General features: G+C 39.3%; 1 protein-coding gene and 1 long non-coding RNA gene across 2 annotated transcripts in view; one reads left to right on the forward strand and one right to left on the reverse strand.

Moving 5' to 3' along the window:
- Nucleotides 1-100: 100 nt before the first annotated feature.
- Nucleotides 101-1345, reverse strand: LOC117771752. Its single transcript, XR_004615638.1, has 4 exons — nt 749-1345; nt 584-631; nt 327-389; nt 101-219 (listed from the first exon to the last, which is right to left on the reverse strand). It is a non-coding gene; the product is annotated as an uncharacterized LOC117771752 (long non-coding RNA).
- An 8925-nt stretch (nt 1346-10270) lies between these two features.
- The window catches only part of mast4 (microtubule associated serine/threonine kinase family member 4), a 90308-nt gene continuing 86769 nt past the window's right edge, over nt 10271-13809 (forward strand). Inside the window, 1 exon segment of the mRNA XM_034601363.1 lies at nt 10271-11008. Coding sequence (XP_034457254.1) covers nt 10757-11008 — 252 coding nt within the window. The 5' untranslated portion in view covers nt 10271-10756.

Below are 13809 nucleotides of genomic sequence, written 5' to 3' on the forward strand. Positions count from 1 at the left end.
TGATTGTCTTTAAAGAATCATTACAAATGTGTTAAATATGTATTTATTTAATAGTTATCTCTAGTATTTATGAGCTGGAAAAGAGAAAATATAAAACTTACTGCTGTATCTGTACGAGTGTGTATATCTTCTCTGATGTGTGGTTTCCAGGTTTCCACACACACTCTTTCTTACCATGATTCTTATATCTACCAAAACATTCTAAATCATGGACTCCATCTGAAAGAGAAGCAGCAAAACAGTAATAATTAAGATAAAACCTTTTGTCCTTAAAAATGTCTAATGTTTATTGCAGCTGATGACTCAACCTGAGATGGATCAGATACCTGGGTGAAGCCGACAGTGCTGATATTTGGAAGTTAAATTCGTTGACCCGCACATCACTGGAACTTGGTCTGAAAATGGTGTGAAACTAGATCAGTAATCTCAGACAATGTTGTGTCATTTTTACAAGAATTTGTTATCTCACAGTAAAACAAACACACAGAAAATACTGTGATTCCTTTGAGAAAATGATATTTGCGTAGCTGACTGATATCATTACTGATGATAGAGGCAAAATGTTGTGATAAAAAAAACTAACCTTCAGATGCTTGAACATGAGAGGAGAGAAAATAAGCAAGAATCAGACCTAGAGGGTGAACAACAATGGACAGTAGATTTAACCTGTTAATTGGCAGAAATGTATTAATTACAAAAAAGAAAGAAAGAAAATGCAAAATCCCGAGTTATGTAACAGCTTACTTACCAAGGATGAAAAGATGTGGATGACACGAAGAACATCTTGATTCTAAAAAATCGAACTGAAATCTACGAGCGAACATGTTTCACAGGACCGACTGAATGCCTAAAACCAAGAGAGAGCGTGTGAGACGGTCTCATACCCACAACGTGCTGCCACACGTACTCTTGATGCCCACAGACGAGTGTGAGCGAGGAGGAAATGTTTTTAAGGAGTTGTACGCTCAGTGTAGAGGGGCGGGGGCGAGTTTTCACAAGGTTCACATAGGAGTGACTTTACTGTAGGTTCCTTGGAGTTTGCACTTCTTCTTTCCACAAATAGAGCTGCTAAGTGTACGAGGCGTGAGCATTTCACACCACAAATTCACTCTGGCATGTTAGACGTGTTGTATAAACCAGGGGAAATGACTGTCAAGTATCTTGTTTCAATGGATTATTTCCTCTGAGGTTCCCTGTGACTCAAAACGTTTTCAAGCTTTTTTTGCTTTCAAAGAACTAAACTGAGTGACAAATTGCACAACTCTCACTGACAGGCATGATTGGCAAATGTTTCACTTTGAATCAGGGGAGGAGTCGTTTTTATTTCAGAGAACAGATTTGCCTTTTCTTCAGTTCCTGTAGCTGATTTCTTCTCATCAAGATCCATGAAAGATTCCCTGGAAATCATTAAAAAATGTAATGGGTTCTTTCCTGACCCATATCACATCCTTCCCATCCAAGTTTCATGGTGACCCGTCCGGCAGCTTTTGCATAATCCTGCTAACTGACAAACTAACTAGCAAACAAATGGACAGGGGTGAAAACATAACCTCCTCGGTGGAGACAAAAACTCTTCTTGTGTTTGGTTTTGATAAAAATCAGTGTGGAATAAACATTTATACTCATCTTAAATACACTACAGAACATTTTACCAGCATCTATGAAAATGCATATATGCCAGACATTTTTTAGTGGATGAGTAGTTAAAATAAATTATTTTCCATACAAACCAGGTAAGAAAAAATCTGATTTCTGTGTATGAATCATCCATCAGGTGAGACTGACACATAACATGTGTGAAATAGTCACTGTGTGCAATCTGGGGAGGTGAGTTCCTTCAATGAGACATGAATTCACAGAAAGATGCACGTTTCCAAAAGTGAGCAGAGCCTCAACAGTCTGTTTACTCCTTGAGATGTTCCCTGACTGTACCTGGTTTCATAAAGCATGAATCAGGCTGAAAATGATTAGTGATTACATCCGCTTCACAGAAACATTTGATTTGTTTCTTTTTATGACTTCTTGGATGTTTGACCTTCATTGTGCAGACTGATCTGGATTTCCTGACATCAGACCTAGTTTGAAAGATAATCATGTGCATATTCTGGTGGATCGTGTGTGCAGCAATGAAACTGTTGAAGTGACAAATATTTGCATTTGTAACTCATTTATTGATTCTGTATTTTTCAGTGGTGCAGCAGGATTATATAAAATGTAAATAATTTTAGACTGAATAATTGTACTTTTCAAGGGAAAAAAACAGAAGCAAGTTTTATTCAAAGCTTTTTTATTTGTCTTGAAGAGTTTGGCTTTTAGTGAAAAATCTGCATTTTAAAATTAGGTTCTACTTTGTCAGCAATCACTGACATCAGCAAGAATTAATAACTCATCACATACAAAACAGATCTTGTGGAGAGATTGTTTTCTTAACTTCTCAACTTTGGAGCTCAGCTATTAATAACACAGACTTAGTTGCTGTGTAGTTGGTTAATCTAAAAGTGCTTAAAAACCCAGTGGGTCAGTTTAGTTTAGTTTAGGATAAATCTGAAGTTACCTGTTTTACATGAGCTTCAAATAATGATGTTGAATTTAAGAGCTGTCGTCTCATCATTGTCTGCAGGAAATCGATGTCCTTACCCCCAACCCAAACCCTAACCCTAACCCTAACCCTACATCCATGCATGAGTGCAGGATTTCTGCACTTTTAAGACCATAAAGACTCAAATTCAAGACCTATGTAAGTTTGATGGACATTAAAGAATATCAGAGTCCCAGAATAACTTCCCATAACTGAAGATAAAGTATCTTAGCTCAGAGAATAACCCTGAAAAGGTCCCGTTCTTGCAAACTACAGGCAGACAGTAGGTATCCATATTCTTTTCCACAGCCAAGCCGAGTCTACTGAGATCAATTCTGTCCTGTGTGTTTGTAGTTCTATGTTTGTCTTGTTTGTCGTTTGATTACAGCGTGCTAAAATCTGTATTATTAAAGGAACTGCAACAAACTAAGCATGTCGCAAAAACAATTCTCTTTGAAAAACTTATTTTGAACTAGTATTATTATGTTGACATACAACTAAGACCTAAACACATTATAGAAACAGGCTGCACCTGTGCTTGGTAAAGGAGGTCTTAGAAAACTGTCACCAAACACAGTAAGAACTACAACAAGGAACCTACAAGTGCACATGCTGTCATGTGTGTTTTTAGAGGGAGAATCAAAGACAGAGACACACACATGTACATTTTACTGCATGTTCCTTCTTCAGTGCTGAGCAGCAAACACAGGAAGCTCAGTTCACACTTCACCGACTTCAGCTAGCTGGCCAATAGAATGTCATCAACGCTGTTTATCAAGAGCTTCATCTTTAACACTGTTTTCGAGCACGTTGCCAGCTGTGGAACAAAGTTTGAAGCTTGCACAAGCTTTGTCTTTTTACGTTTTCTGCCAATGTTTTTAATTTAGATTTAAGAAGGTGTCTGATTAGACACGAGGCAGAAGAAGAAGACTTTTCTTTTCTCAGAAATACTTATACAGACGTGTTCGTAAACAGATTAGAGGAACTGGGAGGATCGCATGGGTTCCATCAAAAGCCATGATTCAAATTAGAAAATAACTTTTAAGATCCTTGCCACAGGAAATCAATTTCCGATGAATAAGTAAGTTTCTGCCCACTCAAGTTTTTCTCATGTGTAAATTTCCCCACCTTCAATTTTCTTTATCATCTCTAAGATCAGCAACGTGCTGCAAGTCACTCGTGGGTAACGAGAGTTGAAAGGTGATGTGGGTTTTCTCTCGCAGTGTTCTGCTTTGATCAGAATTTAGTTTTCTTAGTTTGATGTTGAATGAGCATCCATTTCTACACTGAACTGGTATTTATCATCACTACTGTTTTTACTGGAACATGCAAGGTTCATGTTTAAGGAACACTATCAAACACTGATTGTGAATTTTAGCAACCTGAGTAAGTTGTTGGTTGTTTTTGGTTGATAAAAGGCGGATCAGTGGTAAAGTGGTTAGCTCACAGCAAAGTTCGCCCTCAAAATCTCAGTTTGGCCAGGGCCTTGGTGTGTGGAGTTTGTCCAAAGACATGCAGACTGGGGTTTGGTAGTTTGGTAGTTTTGGTAGTTGGAGATTTAGGTGTGAGCGTGTGTTTCTGTATATCCGCCCTGTGATACTCTGGTGACCAGTCCATGGTGTAACCCCTCCTCTCGCCCAACGTCAGCTGGGATTGGCTCCAGCCCCTCCACGACCCTCAAAGGATAAGCAGTAAATGGAATTAATAAAAGAAGACAGCTGTACAAATATATGACTAAAATCATTGAAGTGAGGTGAAAATCTAATCTCTGGTGACTTCCTGGTGACCGTACTTTTTCTAACAACTTCTCAATAGTCACATGTGACCGTGACTGACGTAGATGTTGAATGGTCCTGATAATGAAAGCAACATACAGGATGGGGTTGGGGACTGTTTGAATTCAAACTCAACATAATCAATTATATGTGGTATAGAATAAATCAAGCCTATGAATATGTCTGTGTAAATAATGTCTAAGTTCAGTGTCTCATAGACAGTAGTTGCATACTTTGTCATATGTCTGCACAGAAACCTGAAAAGGATATTTGTACCTTGTGTTTGTGCCTTTGTGAATTTATTTAATTTCAGAATAATTCTTACTTTTAGACTCCAACTGTTTCCTTTCAGAAGGAATCACAGTCAGGACTGTGCTCAAAAAATGTCAAGAACATCCATTTTATTTTGGGTTTAACAATTTCACCCTTGTGCATCAAAAGCAGGGGAGCCAGTTATTTCCAAACTGCTGAAGAGAGAATGCATGTTGAGTTTTCATTGATGATATCCAGGTCAGTCGCTTTCTGTAACATCTGTTCAGCAGCATCAGCAAACAGTGTCCTCTAGTGGAGAGTCTCTGAGTGAACACGGCTATATGAGACACGAGAGAGAGAGAATACACAGCAGGGTTCAACACCACAAGCAGCAACCTTTGTTTCTCATACGTTAAGACAGGCATAAAGTTTATGATGTTCATGAATAAATGTGAACACAAAAGTCACCCATACAGACATAGTTTTCTTTCTCAAAAAACACCATGTGACCAATATTGTACAGTCACAAAAACCATAAAAAACAAGTTTGTGTTTGTAAATAAAAGAAAAGCTGCACAAGATAGTGGTAAAATAATGTTGGAGTCTTCTTTATAACAGTCAAGTTCAGTTCAGTCGTCTGTTATCCCAGATTGGAAACGTGGCTTGCAGTCATGTGCACAAGATAAAAGACACTAAAGCAGTACAGTATAACATACTAAACAAAGTGCAACACCACAACAGCACTATCTTGGTCCACTGAAGTTATTAAAATGAATATGCTTATATAAAATGTTCAAATTGAGCAGGTTAATTGCACATGGAACAAAGGAGTTTCTACTTTTATTGTACTACGTAACTTGATTGTCATGATATATGAAATAATGATGGGGCTAGATTAAAAAGTTCTTACAATTAATTCTATGTGGAACATTAATATCAGTATGCAATTGGAGTTGAGATATTTTAGTCTGGACCAAAGTGGTTGAAAGTGCCATCTCTTGAAGCCTTGTGCAGCTAAATATAGTGAAGGACGTGTAATTAAATTAATTGCACTACCATTAGATAATCTCAGTTTGTTATTGACGTCAACATTCATGCGCTCAGAAACAGAGATGATTGGGCGGGGGCCAAATTAAGTGTGCAGATCCTGACAGTAGTGTCGAAGTGCAACAGTGCAGTGGATCCTTGTGAAGGTCGACACTTTCTCTGGTGTTGATACATCAGGTTGTCAACACTAGCTCAAGAAGTGACTGAGTATAATGACCCAACACTCTGCAGTCTGTTTACTCTATAGAGCTCAGTCTGCCACGACATAATGTGATACTGATCATAAAGGAAGGAAGCTGTTTGAGGTTCACTGCAAATGGAGCTCAGGCTTAACAGGGGAGGCCATTAGGGCAGTATGTGCTGTTGACTGTAAACTTGTTCTGGACGAATATGGATCTTTAAAGACAATTTAGGCAGAAAGTGTGTGCGTGTGTGTGTGTGTGTGTGTGTGTGAGTGTGTGTGTGTGTCTGTGTTCTCTGTATGCTTTGCACGAGTGGATGCAAAAGCTTGGCACGAGACATTGCTACAGATACTGCACCTCTAAGGTTCCCCAGTGTATTGATTCTCTTTCTCCAGCTGAAAAATCCATTTCCTTAGAAATATCTGTGTTATTATTGATCAGTCCATGCATTTCGAGCAACACATCAAACCCTTCATTGTGTATTCCATTTGAGAAACATTGCAAAACTGAAGCCTACTGTACCAAAACCGGAACTGAAGATGATAATTTACGCTCTTCTATCGTCCAGACTCGATTATTGCGATTCCATTTTCACGTGTCTCAGCAAATCATCTCTGGGCCTCCTCCAACTGGTCTGGCTGCAAGGCCACTGACTGGATCTAGCAAGATGACCCACATCAAACCCATTCTATGGTGAACTCAGAATTCAGACCAGGGCTTTACCAGTTCCTACTAGTCCCTCGCTCGCAATTAAAAACAAAAGGTTATAGCACAATCGAAACCATGACTACGACACTAGGGAACGCATTTCCTATTCACATAAGATCTGCACTCTTTGTAGTTGCCTTCAAATAGAAGTCATGTATATTTATCTATATTTCCTAATGTTTTTTTTTAATGTGCAAATGCTTTGTCTGATTTTATGTCAAATTTCAAACAACTACTTCTGTGAAGCACATTTTGTCTTGCTCTGTGAAAGGTACTATATGAAATAAACTTTTCTTACATCATGCAGGGGTGTAGTCCTGCACCAACAAATGTCAGTCATGACACATTTACTGGTAGTAGGGGATCCTCCATGACTTACCTCTAGCAAATGTGTTATATACTATAGTATATCTGAAATAAATAAATAAAAACACAGTGAAGGCATTCTCTCATGGCTGTGGTACCTCTCCTTTCCTGTAGTTGATAGTGACAGCCAATATTGTATGTGCAAATATGACCTCTAGTGGGTCTGTTTGGTGGGAGAGGATAATGCTATGGTACAGCTGGCATTCAGTATCCAAGGGATGTAGTGCCTTAACAAAAAAATGCAATCAAGCTAAAACAAGTACCTTCTTAGACGAAAAACTGTGTAATCTGAAGGTGTCCCACTTAATGCCAACAACTGCTATTCTGGAAATGTCTCAAATTGCAATTTTCATGGCCAGTGTGGGGGACAAACAATTCTGAGAAACAAAGACATAAATATGATCAGGTTGCATGTGAGTGGAAAAACCTACTGTTATTTGAAATGACTGATGTTTTCCAGAAGAGGACAGAAGACCAAACAAATCATGCGACACAGACACCATCTCTCATTTGCTGGTCGTCACAGGCCAAGAAAGTGGACAGACCTCATGTTCTGTTTTCTTGCTTTCACGCAATTCTACACTTTCAATTCGGGGAACGGCCCATGACTCTTGTACTTCAACCATGGGGCGTCTTTCCAGGAGCTGTCAGTGAGTCATATGCCTAAAAAGCTGCCTTAGTTGTGTAAGAGTGAAATTCTGATGAGTGGACATGGTTGCACAATAATCTTAATTTAATGCTCTATATTCTTTGCATTCACTTTAAATTGATGTACTGTTTTCAGTGTTGGCAGCTAGTTGGCGCTGTTGCACTGCAGGTAGTTGATGGGGGGAGAAAAAGCAACAGAAGAAGAAGAGAGGAGAGTGGATAGTGCTTGATTGCATTGGAACCCCAATAAAGAGTTTGGGATTTATGCCTTCGCACAAACACCCACATCGCTGGTGCATGTATCTGATTACCTTTCAGCTGCAGCTTCAGTGGTGGAAAGTAACTAAGTACGTTAAAAGGATCAGTACGTATGATTGAGTAGCATCTAGCATTTCTTCATGTTAATGCAAAATACCCTTTCTAGAGCCAGGGTTTGTCCATATAAGGCTACTGTAGAAACATGGCAGTGCAACATGGTCCAGAGGTTCTTAGTTTCAGGTGAATATACACCAATAAAAACATCATTATGAGTATTATTTTCCATTCCTCCCATATATGCCACTAAATCCTACAGTGGACCTTTAAAATCCTGTACCTAAGTACATTTTGGGGTACCTTTACTTGAGTATTTCCTTTGTTTTCAACTTAACAGCTTTACTTCATTGCATTTTTACGGAAGATATTGTACTTTTTATTCCACATTTATCTTACAGCTATGACCTTAAATTAAAATGAACTTCACCTGAAGTTCAGTTCAGCATTAAAATGCCGCTTTACATTATAATTCATAAAGAACAATAATAAACAATGTACCATATAATAGCAATTTTGCATAATGTGTGAGAGTAATATCAGTTTTGATTATGCTGAAAAAACATCTCTACTTCAACTTAAACGTCTCCACCAAAGTGTGGTTTACTTCTTGTTGCTTCATGTGGATGTTTGAGCTTCACTGTGCAGAATGATTTATGTGCAGGTTCTGACACTAGAAGCTTGTTCTCCCATTAATCTGCCAGAGGCGAAAAGCCTCTCTGCAGCTCTGCACTCACCTTCAATCTTATATAAAGCAGTTGCTTGTAATATCCAATATTTGGTCAGCAATAACCTTAAAAAGTAACAGGATGCAAACAGAAATATCACAAAAGCAAATAACAAACACTCCTGTCCCTGCTGTAAGGCCTCAATATGCTTGTCTCACACCTAGAGTATAATGAAAACCTTTAAGTGAGGCAAAAAAGCAAACCCTCACACTGTTTGAGTAATGACGGCTCATATCTGCTAAAACTTCTGAATATGCAGACTTTCATAAATGCATTGTGAAAACGTCATCACTAATGACCGAATAACCACTTCTGTTGCATGTGTTGAGATTCATGCACAGGCTCAACTTCTGCTTTCCTTTTCTAGTTTGACGAATCACGTTTGAACATGCTTTGGCTGCTTGTCTGTGTTGGAGCGCAAAAAAGGGAGAACACATTGATCAAAATGCATCAGCAATCGCTTTGCATTTATATGCAGATAGCTGCTAATTAGAGATTAGAGACAATGTCATCTGGACCTTTAAACACCTACAATAGCTGTTTGAGTTTTGTATAGAGAAACATTCTACTGTCGTTATAAAAGACAATAGTCTGAGTCTCAACGGTGCATGTGTGGCAAAGGGAAGACAACATTTTTGCCCAGATAACAGATGTCACAACACAAGAAGCCCCAAAATATTATCTGATGGGCTCCAGTGCAAATGTGACTCTAATTCAAGACAAACTGAGTCAGAAAGAAGATGGACTTGGTGAAGGCTTCAAATAATGGTTATTCTTCATGTATGCTGTATAGTATTCGAAATGTGTTTATCACCAGAGTAAATTAATAAATCTAAAATAAATATCAGATATTTGTGCAAGTGTGGCCTCTAGTGGGCCCTCTGGTGCGGAAGGATATGGTACGGCTGGTATACGGTATCCTGAGAGATGGAGTGCTTTACCCAGAAAACACGATCATTTTAAGACAAGTACTTCCTTTGAAGGTGAAACTGTGACATGTCTTAAATTGCAGTTTTCATGGCCAGTGTTGGGGAGAAAAATATTTATGAGAAATGTCTGTTTGTGTTTTTTGTGGAGAAACTGGAGTGATAAAAGAAAACTAGTTGGGGCTATAACAGTCTACGGCGAACGGAGGATGAACATGTTGCCTAGATATTAGTTGGCTACACCAGAGGCCCCAAAACGAGGGCATTGCCCCCAGAGGCTAATTCATTACCGGACAGGTATCGATTGGGCTCTGGTGTTGCATTTAAACCATTTTGAGGCCATGAGTTCATTATTTTATAACACACATTTTGAATATGTAATTCTGAGGGAAAAAAGATAAGTTTTAGATGTTGTAATAGGCTGCTGGAGTGGATGGGAGGTTGGGGGGCTCTGAGGCGGCACATGCTGGCCCCTGGTTTTTCTCTCTACACCCCTGCTTGTGACCTCACCACTGTTGTCTGTGCACTTTCACTCCTTTGCACTGATCGTGTTCACGAGAGAGGCCATGAGTTCATTATCTTTATAACACAGCTACTGAATATGTAATTATGAGGAACAAAGAAGAGTGTTAGATGTTATGATGGAGGGGGGGGGGGGGACTCTGAGGCTGGCCCCTGGTTTTTCTCTCTACACCCCTGCTTGTGACCTCACCACTGTTGTGCACTTTCACTTGTCACCACTGATGTGCTCAACACGGAGGGAGGGAGGGGGAGGGGGGGGGGGGGGACTTCTAAAGAAGGTGAAAACTCATGTGGTTGGTTTGGCAGCAGCGCGGCTCTGATTGGTCCGCCCTCGCACGTTGTGGGCGTGGTTTCTTTAGGCCAACGTTGTACTTGTGCGTGGAGAGCGAGGTCACAGGCAGCGTGGAGCAGCAAAACACACACACGCACACACAGAGACACACACAGGAGGCGGCGGCGGCTCTGACCTGGACTGTGAACTTCTCCTGCAACAGGCTCCAGACACACAGGAGACATCAGAGAGTTCGCTCCTCGTCGTGACGTAGTTTTTTTTTAAAATTAAAGTTGCGCCAGAGAGCGGCGTCGTTTTTTTTTTAGCTCCGATGACCTCACGGGGCTGCACAGGTGTGTTGACGGGCTAATTTGTTTCGCTTCTTCATGGAGTCGTCCTGTCTCCGGAGCTGCTGGTATTAACTGAGCAACAACAACAGTCATGGAGCTCAACCGTGTTTCTGCGGCTGGAAGCGGCGGGAGTCTGTCGTCGTCCTCCTCCGGGTCGCACACCTTGTCCGAGGGTGAGGAGGCAACAGCTGCCCGGCGCGGACTGGCTTCTGGAGCCGGAGAGGAGAGCTCCGGCTCGGACACCGACAGTGTCAACGAGGCGGAGGACGATGGACACACACAGCGGGAGGAGGAGGAGGAGGCGGCGGCAGCGGGGGAGGAAGAGCGTGAGGAGGACGAGAAGGTAAACACACAAATAACTTGTGACTTAAAAACCAGTCGGGATGCAAACATGGGCGGAATAGAACCGAGTCAAATTAAATGTGTGTCAGTCATCCCTTGATTATCATTAGTCACCAGGCAGATGACTTGTGAAAACAGTGAACTGACTAACTTTGACTTTACTTTAGAGACTAGTTCTCAACAACATCCGGCTCCAGCTTGACTGATTATGTGGTGAAGTCAGTGGCTAACACTAGGGTACAAGTTTAATTTGCTGTAATCATCCAAGTGGGATTAGAAAAACAAAGCATACATGAAGTAACATAACACAAACAGCCCCATTGGTTATAAACAAAGCTTCACACAATTGTATACAAACTGAAAGTGGTAGAGTATACTACATGTATTAAAATAACAATGATATGTGACATTTTAATATTTTCGCTGCTTTTCTTTTACAAAAGCTAGATCATGTAAAGGCATGTAGAGCACAGTCCCCTTATGAATTCATCAGATCCATGTTTTTATTTGGATCTGCACCAAATTGCACTCACTCATAAATATCAGTACCCTAAAAACAAAATTCTCACATCAAGATCCATTAATTATTCTCTGAGAAATCAATGGAAATATGCCGTCTCCCAACATTGAAGAAAGCGAATAAAATAATCTGCCCCATGAGGATTTTTTAAAAATTCTTCCCTGACCCATACCCCATCATGCCACATTTCTCTGTAATCTATACACTAGTTTTTCTGTAATCTTGCTTAAAAACAAACAAATAGACAGAGGTGAAACTATCTCCTTGGCGGAGGCAATCATTTTAACAATATAGTTAATCAATAGCAATATAACAAAGGTAACAGGGAATAGATCTACCTCAGATTTGTAAAATGTTTTGCTCTTTGTCAAGTGTTTGTCATTTTCAGGTCATAAATAAGAGTTAAAAACCACAGCCACTCAGGAGCAAAAAACTGTCTTTAAACCTAAAAAGAATTATAATGAAATGTATGGCGATAATTATAGATATAGACCGATGTGAAAGTTTAGATTTTTATGTAATTTTTGGCCATATTGTGCACCCCTTGATAATGTTGTAATATAGGACTCTGTTTCTGTTTTTAGATGAACACACAGAGTGTTAAAGTTAAATCTATAGATATAGAACCTGTCCTGCAAAATGATGATGTTGCACATAATTATTTTTTCTGATTCTCCTCTATAATTTGTGACACCAAAAAATACATATTTTAAGCAAATATGAAGCATTATAGATAGTCCAAAATTACACAACAGATGCAGTACATTGTACAAGTATAGTTTATGCTGTGTACTCCTCTGACTTCATCCATCATGTACTTCTGAGTCTTGCAGTGAGCAGCTGCACTGCTCTCTGTTTTAACTTTGAATCCTGTCTTATGCATGATCGCTTGTCATTTCACCAGCTGACCTTAGCCTCAGGTAGTGTTTCTTATGTATTAGCAATAAATCTGAGTCACAGAGCTAAATATCTGATATTCTGACTAATCTTTAAAAACCCAGAAAGATCAAATATAACAAGTTTTAAGACAGATTTTTGCTCCCTAGTGAAGGTTGTGGTTTTAAACTCTTCTTTATGAACAAAGAATAACAAACGCTTGATAATCCCCAGACATTTTACAAATCTGGGGTGTGCTTGCACAATGCACGAGTAATACATCAGTATATATACAGAACCTGTGTTATTGCCTAGCCCAATAAAAGCATCTATAAAACAGTTTTAATAAAAAATGAAATCCAATACAAAGGCAGGATTTATTGCAGACTGTATTGTTTAAAGCTAAGTGTATCTAATAAACTGTAAATTAGGTTTGTGCCTTTACAATATTTGTTTCTTCCACAATAGTTTTACAAAAAGATTATACGTGTTATTTGTGGCTACTTAGATTTGGAAAAATCATTAGCATAACTTAAGAAACAGGACAAAAACCTATTTTAATTGTTCAACAGTTAAAATATATTTTAATTAGTAAATGATTTCAGTATAGCATGAAGTTAATTAACCTGGGGTTCTCAAAGATTGCTGTCAATCAGAAAGTTGATGCTTAGCTCTGTGACTAATGTAATGATACAACATTAGAGGCACATGCTGGGATCAACCTGATCTTTTAGAGGAGAGTGCAGTTGTGTTTACCCTGGAAACAGAATTAATGTCTCAGCCATTTCATTTAGATAACACTACATGGATATTTAATGCTTTTATATAACACTACATGAATGCCCTTGCATACTGGATTGACTAGCTTGCATGACAACAATTTAAACTGGTGCATGCAAGGGTGTGTTACAGATCTCCAGAGCTACAAATTTGTTTAATCATGCAGCATGACTTCAGGCTGTAGGTGTGGTTGATTGTCAGCTTCTGTGATGTCTAATATGAGCAATGGGGAAAATACAGATAATTGTGCAACATTATCCATGTTACTCCAAACATTTTGACTCAGAATATCTTGTGTGCAATGCATCGAAATGGTAGAGCAACAATAGCTGATCAATCACTACTTTTTTGCATGATCTATGCCGACGCCATGAAATATAGAATTTGCTATGTCCTGGAAGTTGAAAATACACAAAACTGCAGATCAGGCCCGAATTGTATATTGTATGTTGTATGAGCCCAAACACATTTAATTATTGGCCTTTCTCTGTGCAATGTTAATTCAGTATTTGTAAACATCAAACTGCAGACTCTTCTCAGGCACTGACATCCCCTGGAACATAACTCCAGGGTGGTGTCGTGTTTGCCGACAGTGGTGCTCAGCTAAATTGGCTTGGCGACAGATA

This window comes from Hippoglossus hippoglossus, chromosome 12 (assembly GCF_009819705.1).
Source record: "Hippoglossus hippoglossus isolate fHipHip1 chromosome 12, fHipHip1.pri, whole genome shotgun sequence".
NCBI lineage: Eukaryota > Metazoa > Chordata > Actinopteri > Pleuronectiformes > Pleuronectidae > Hippoglossus > Hippoglossus hippoglossus.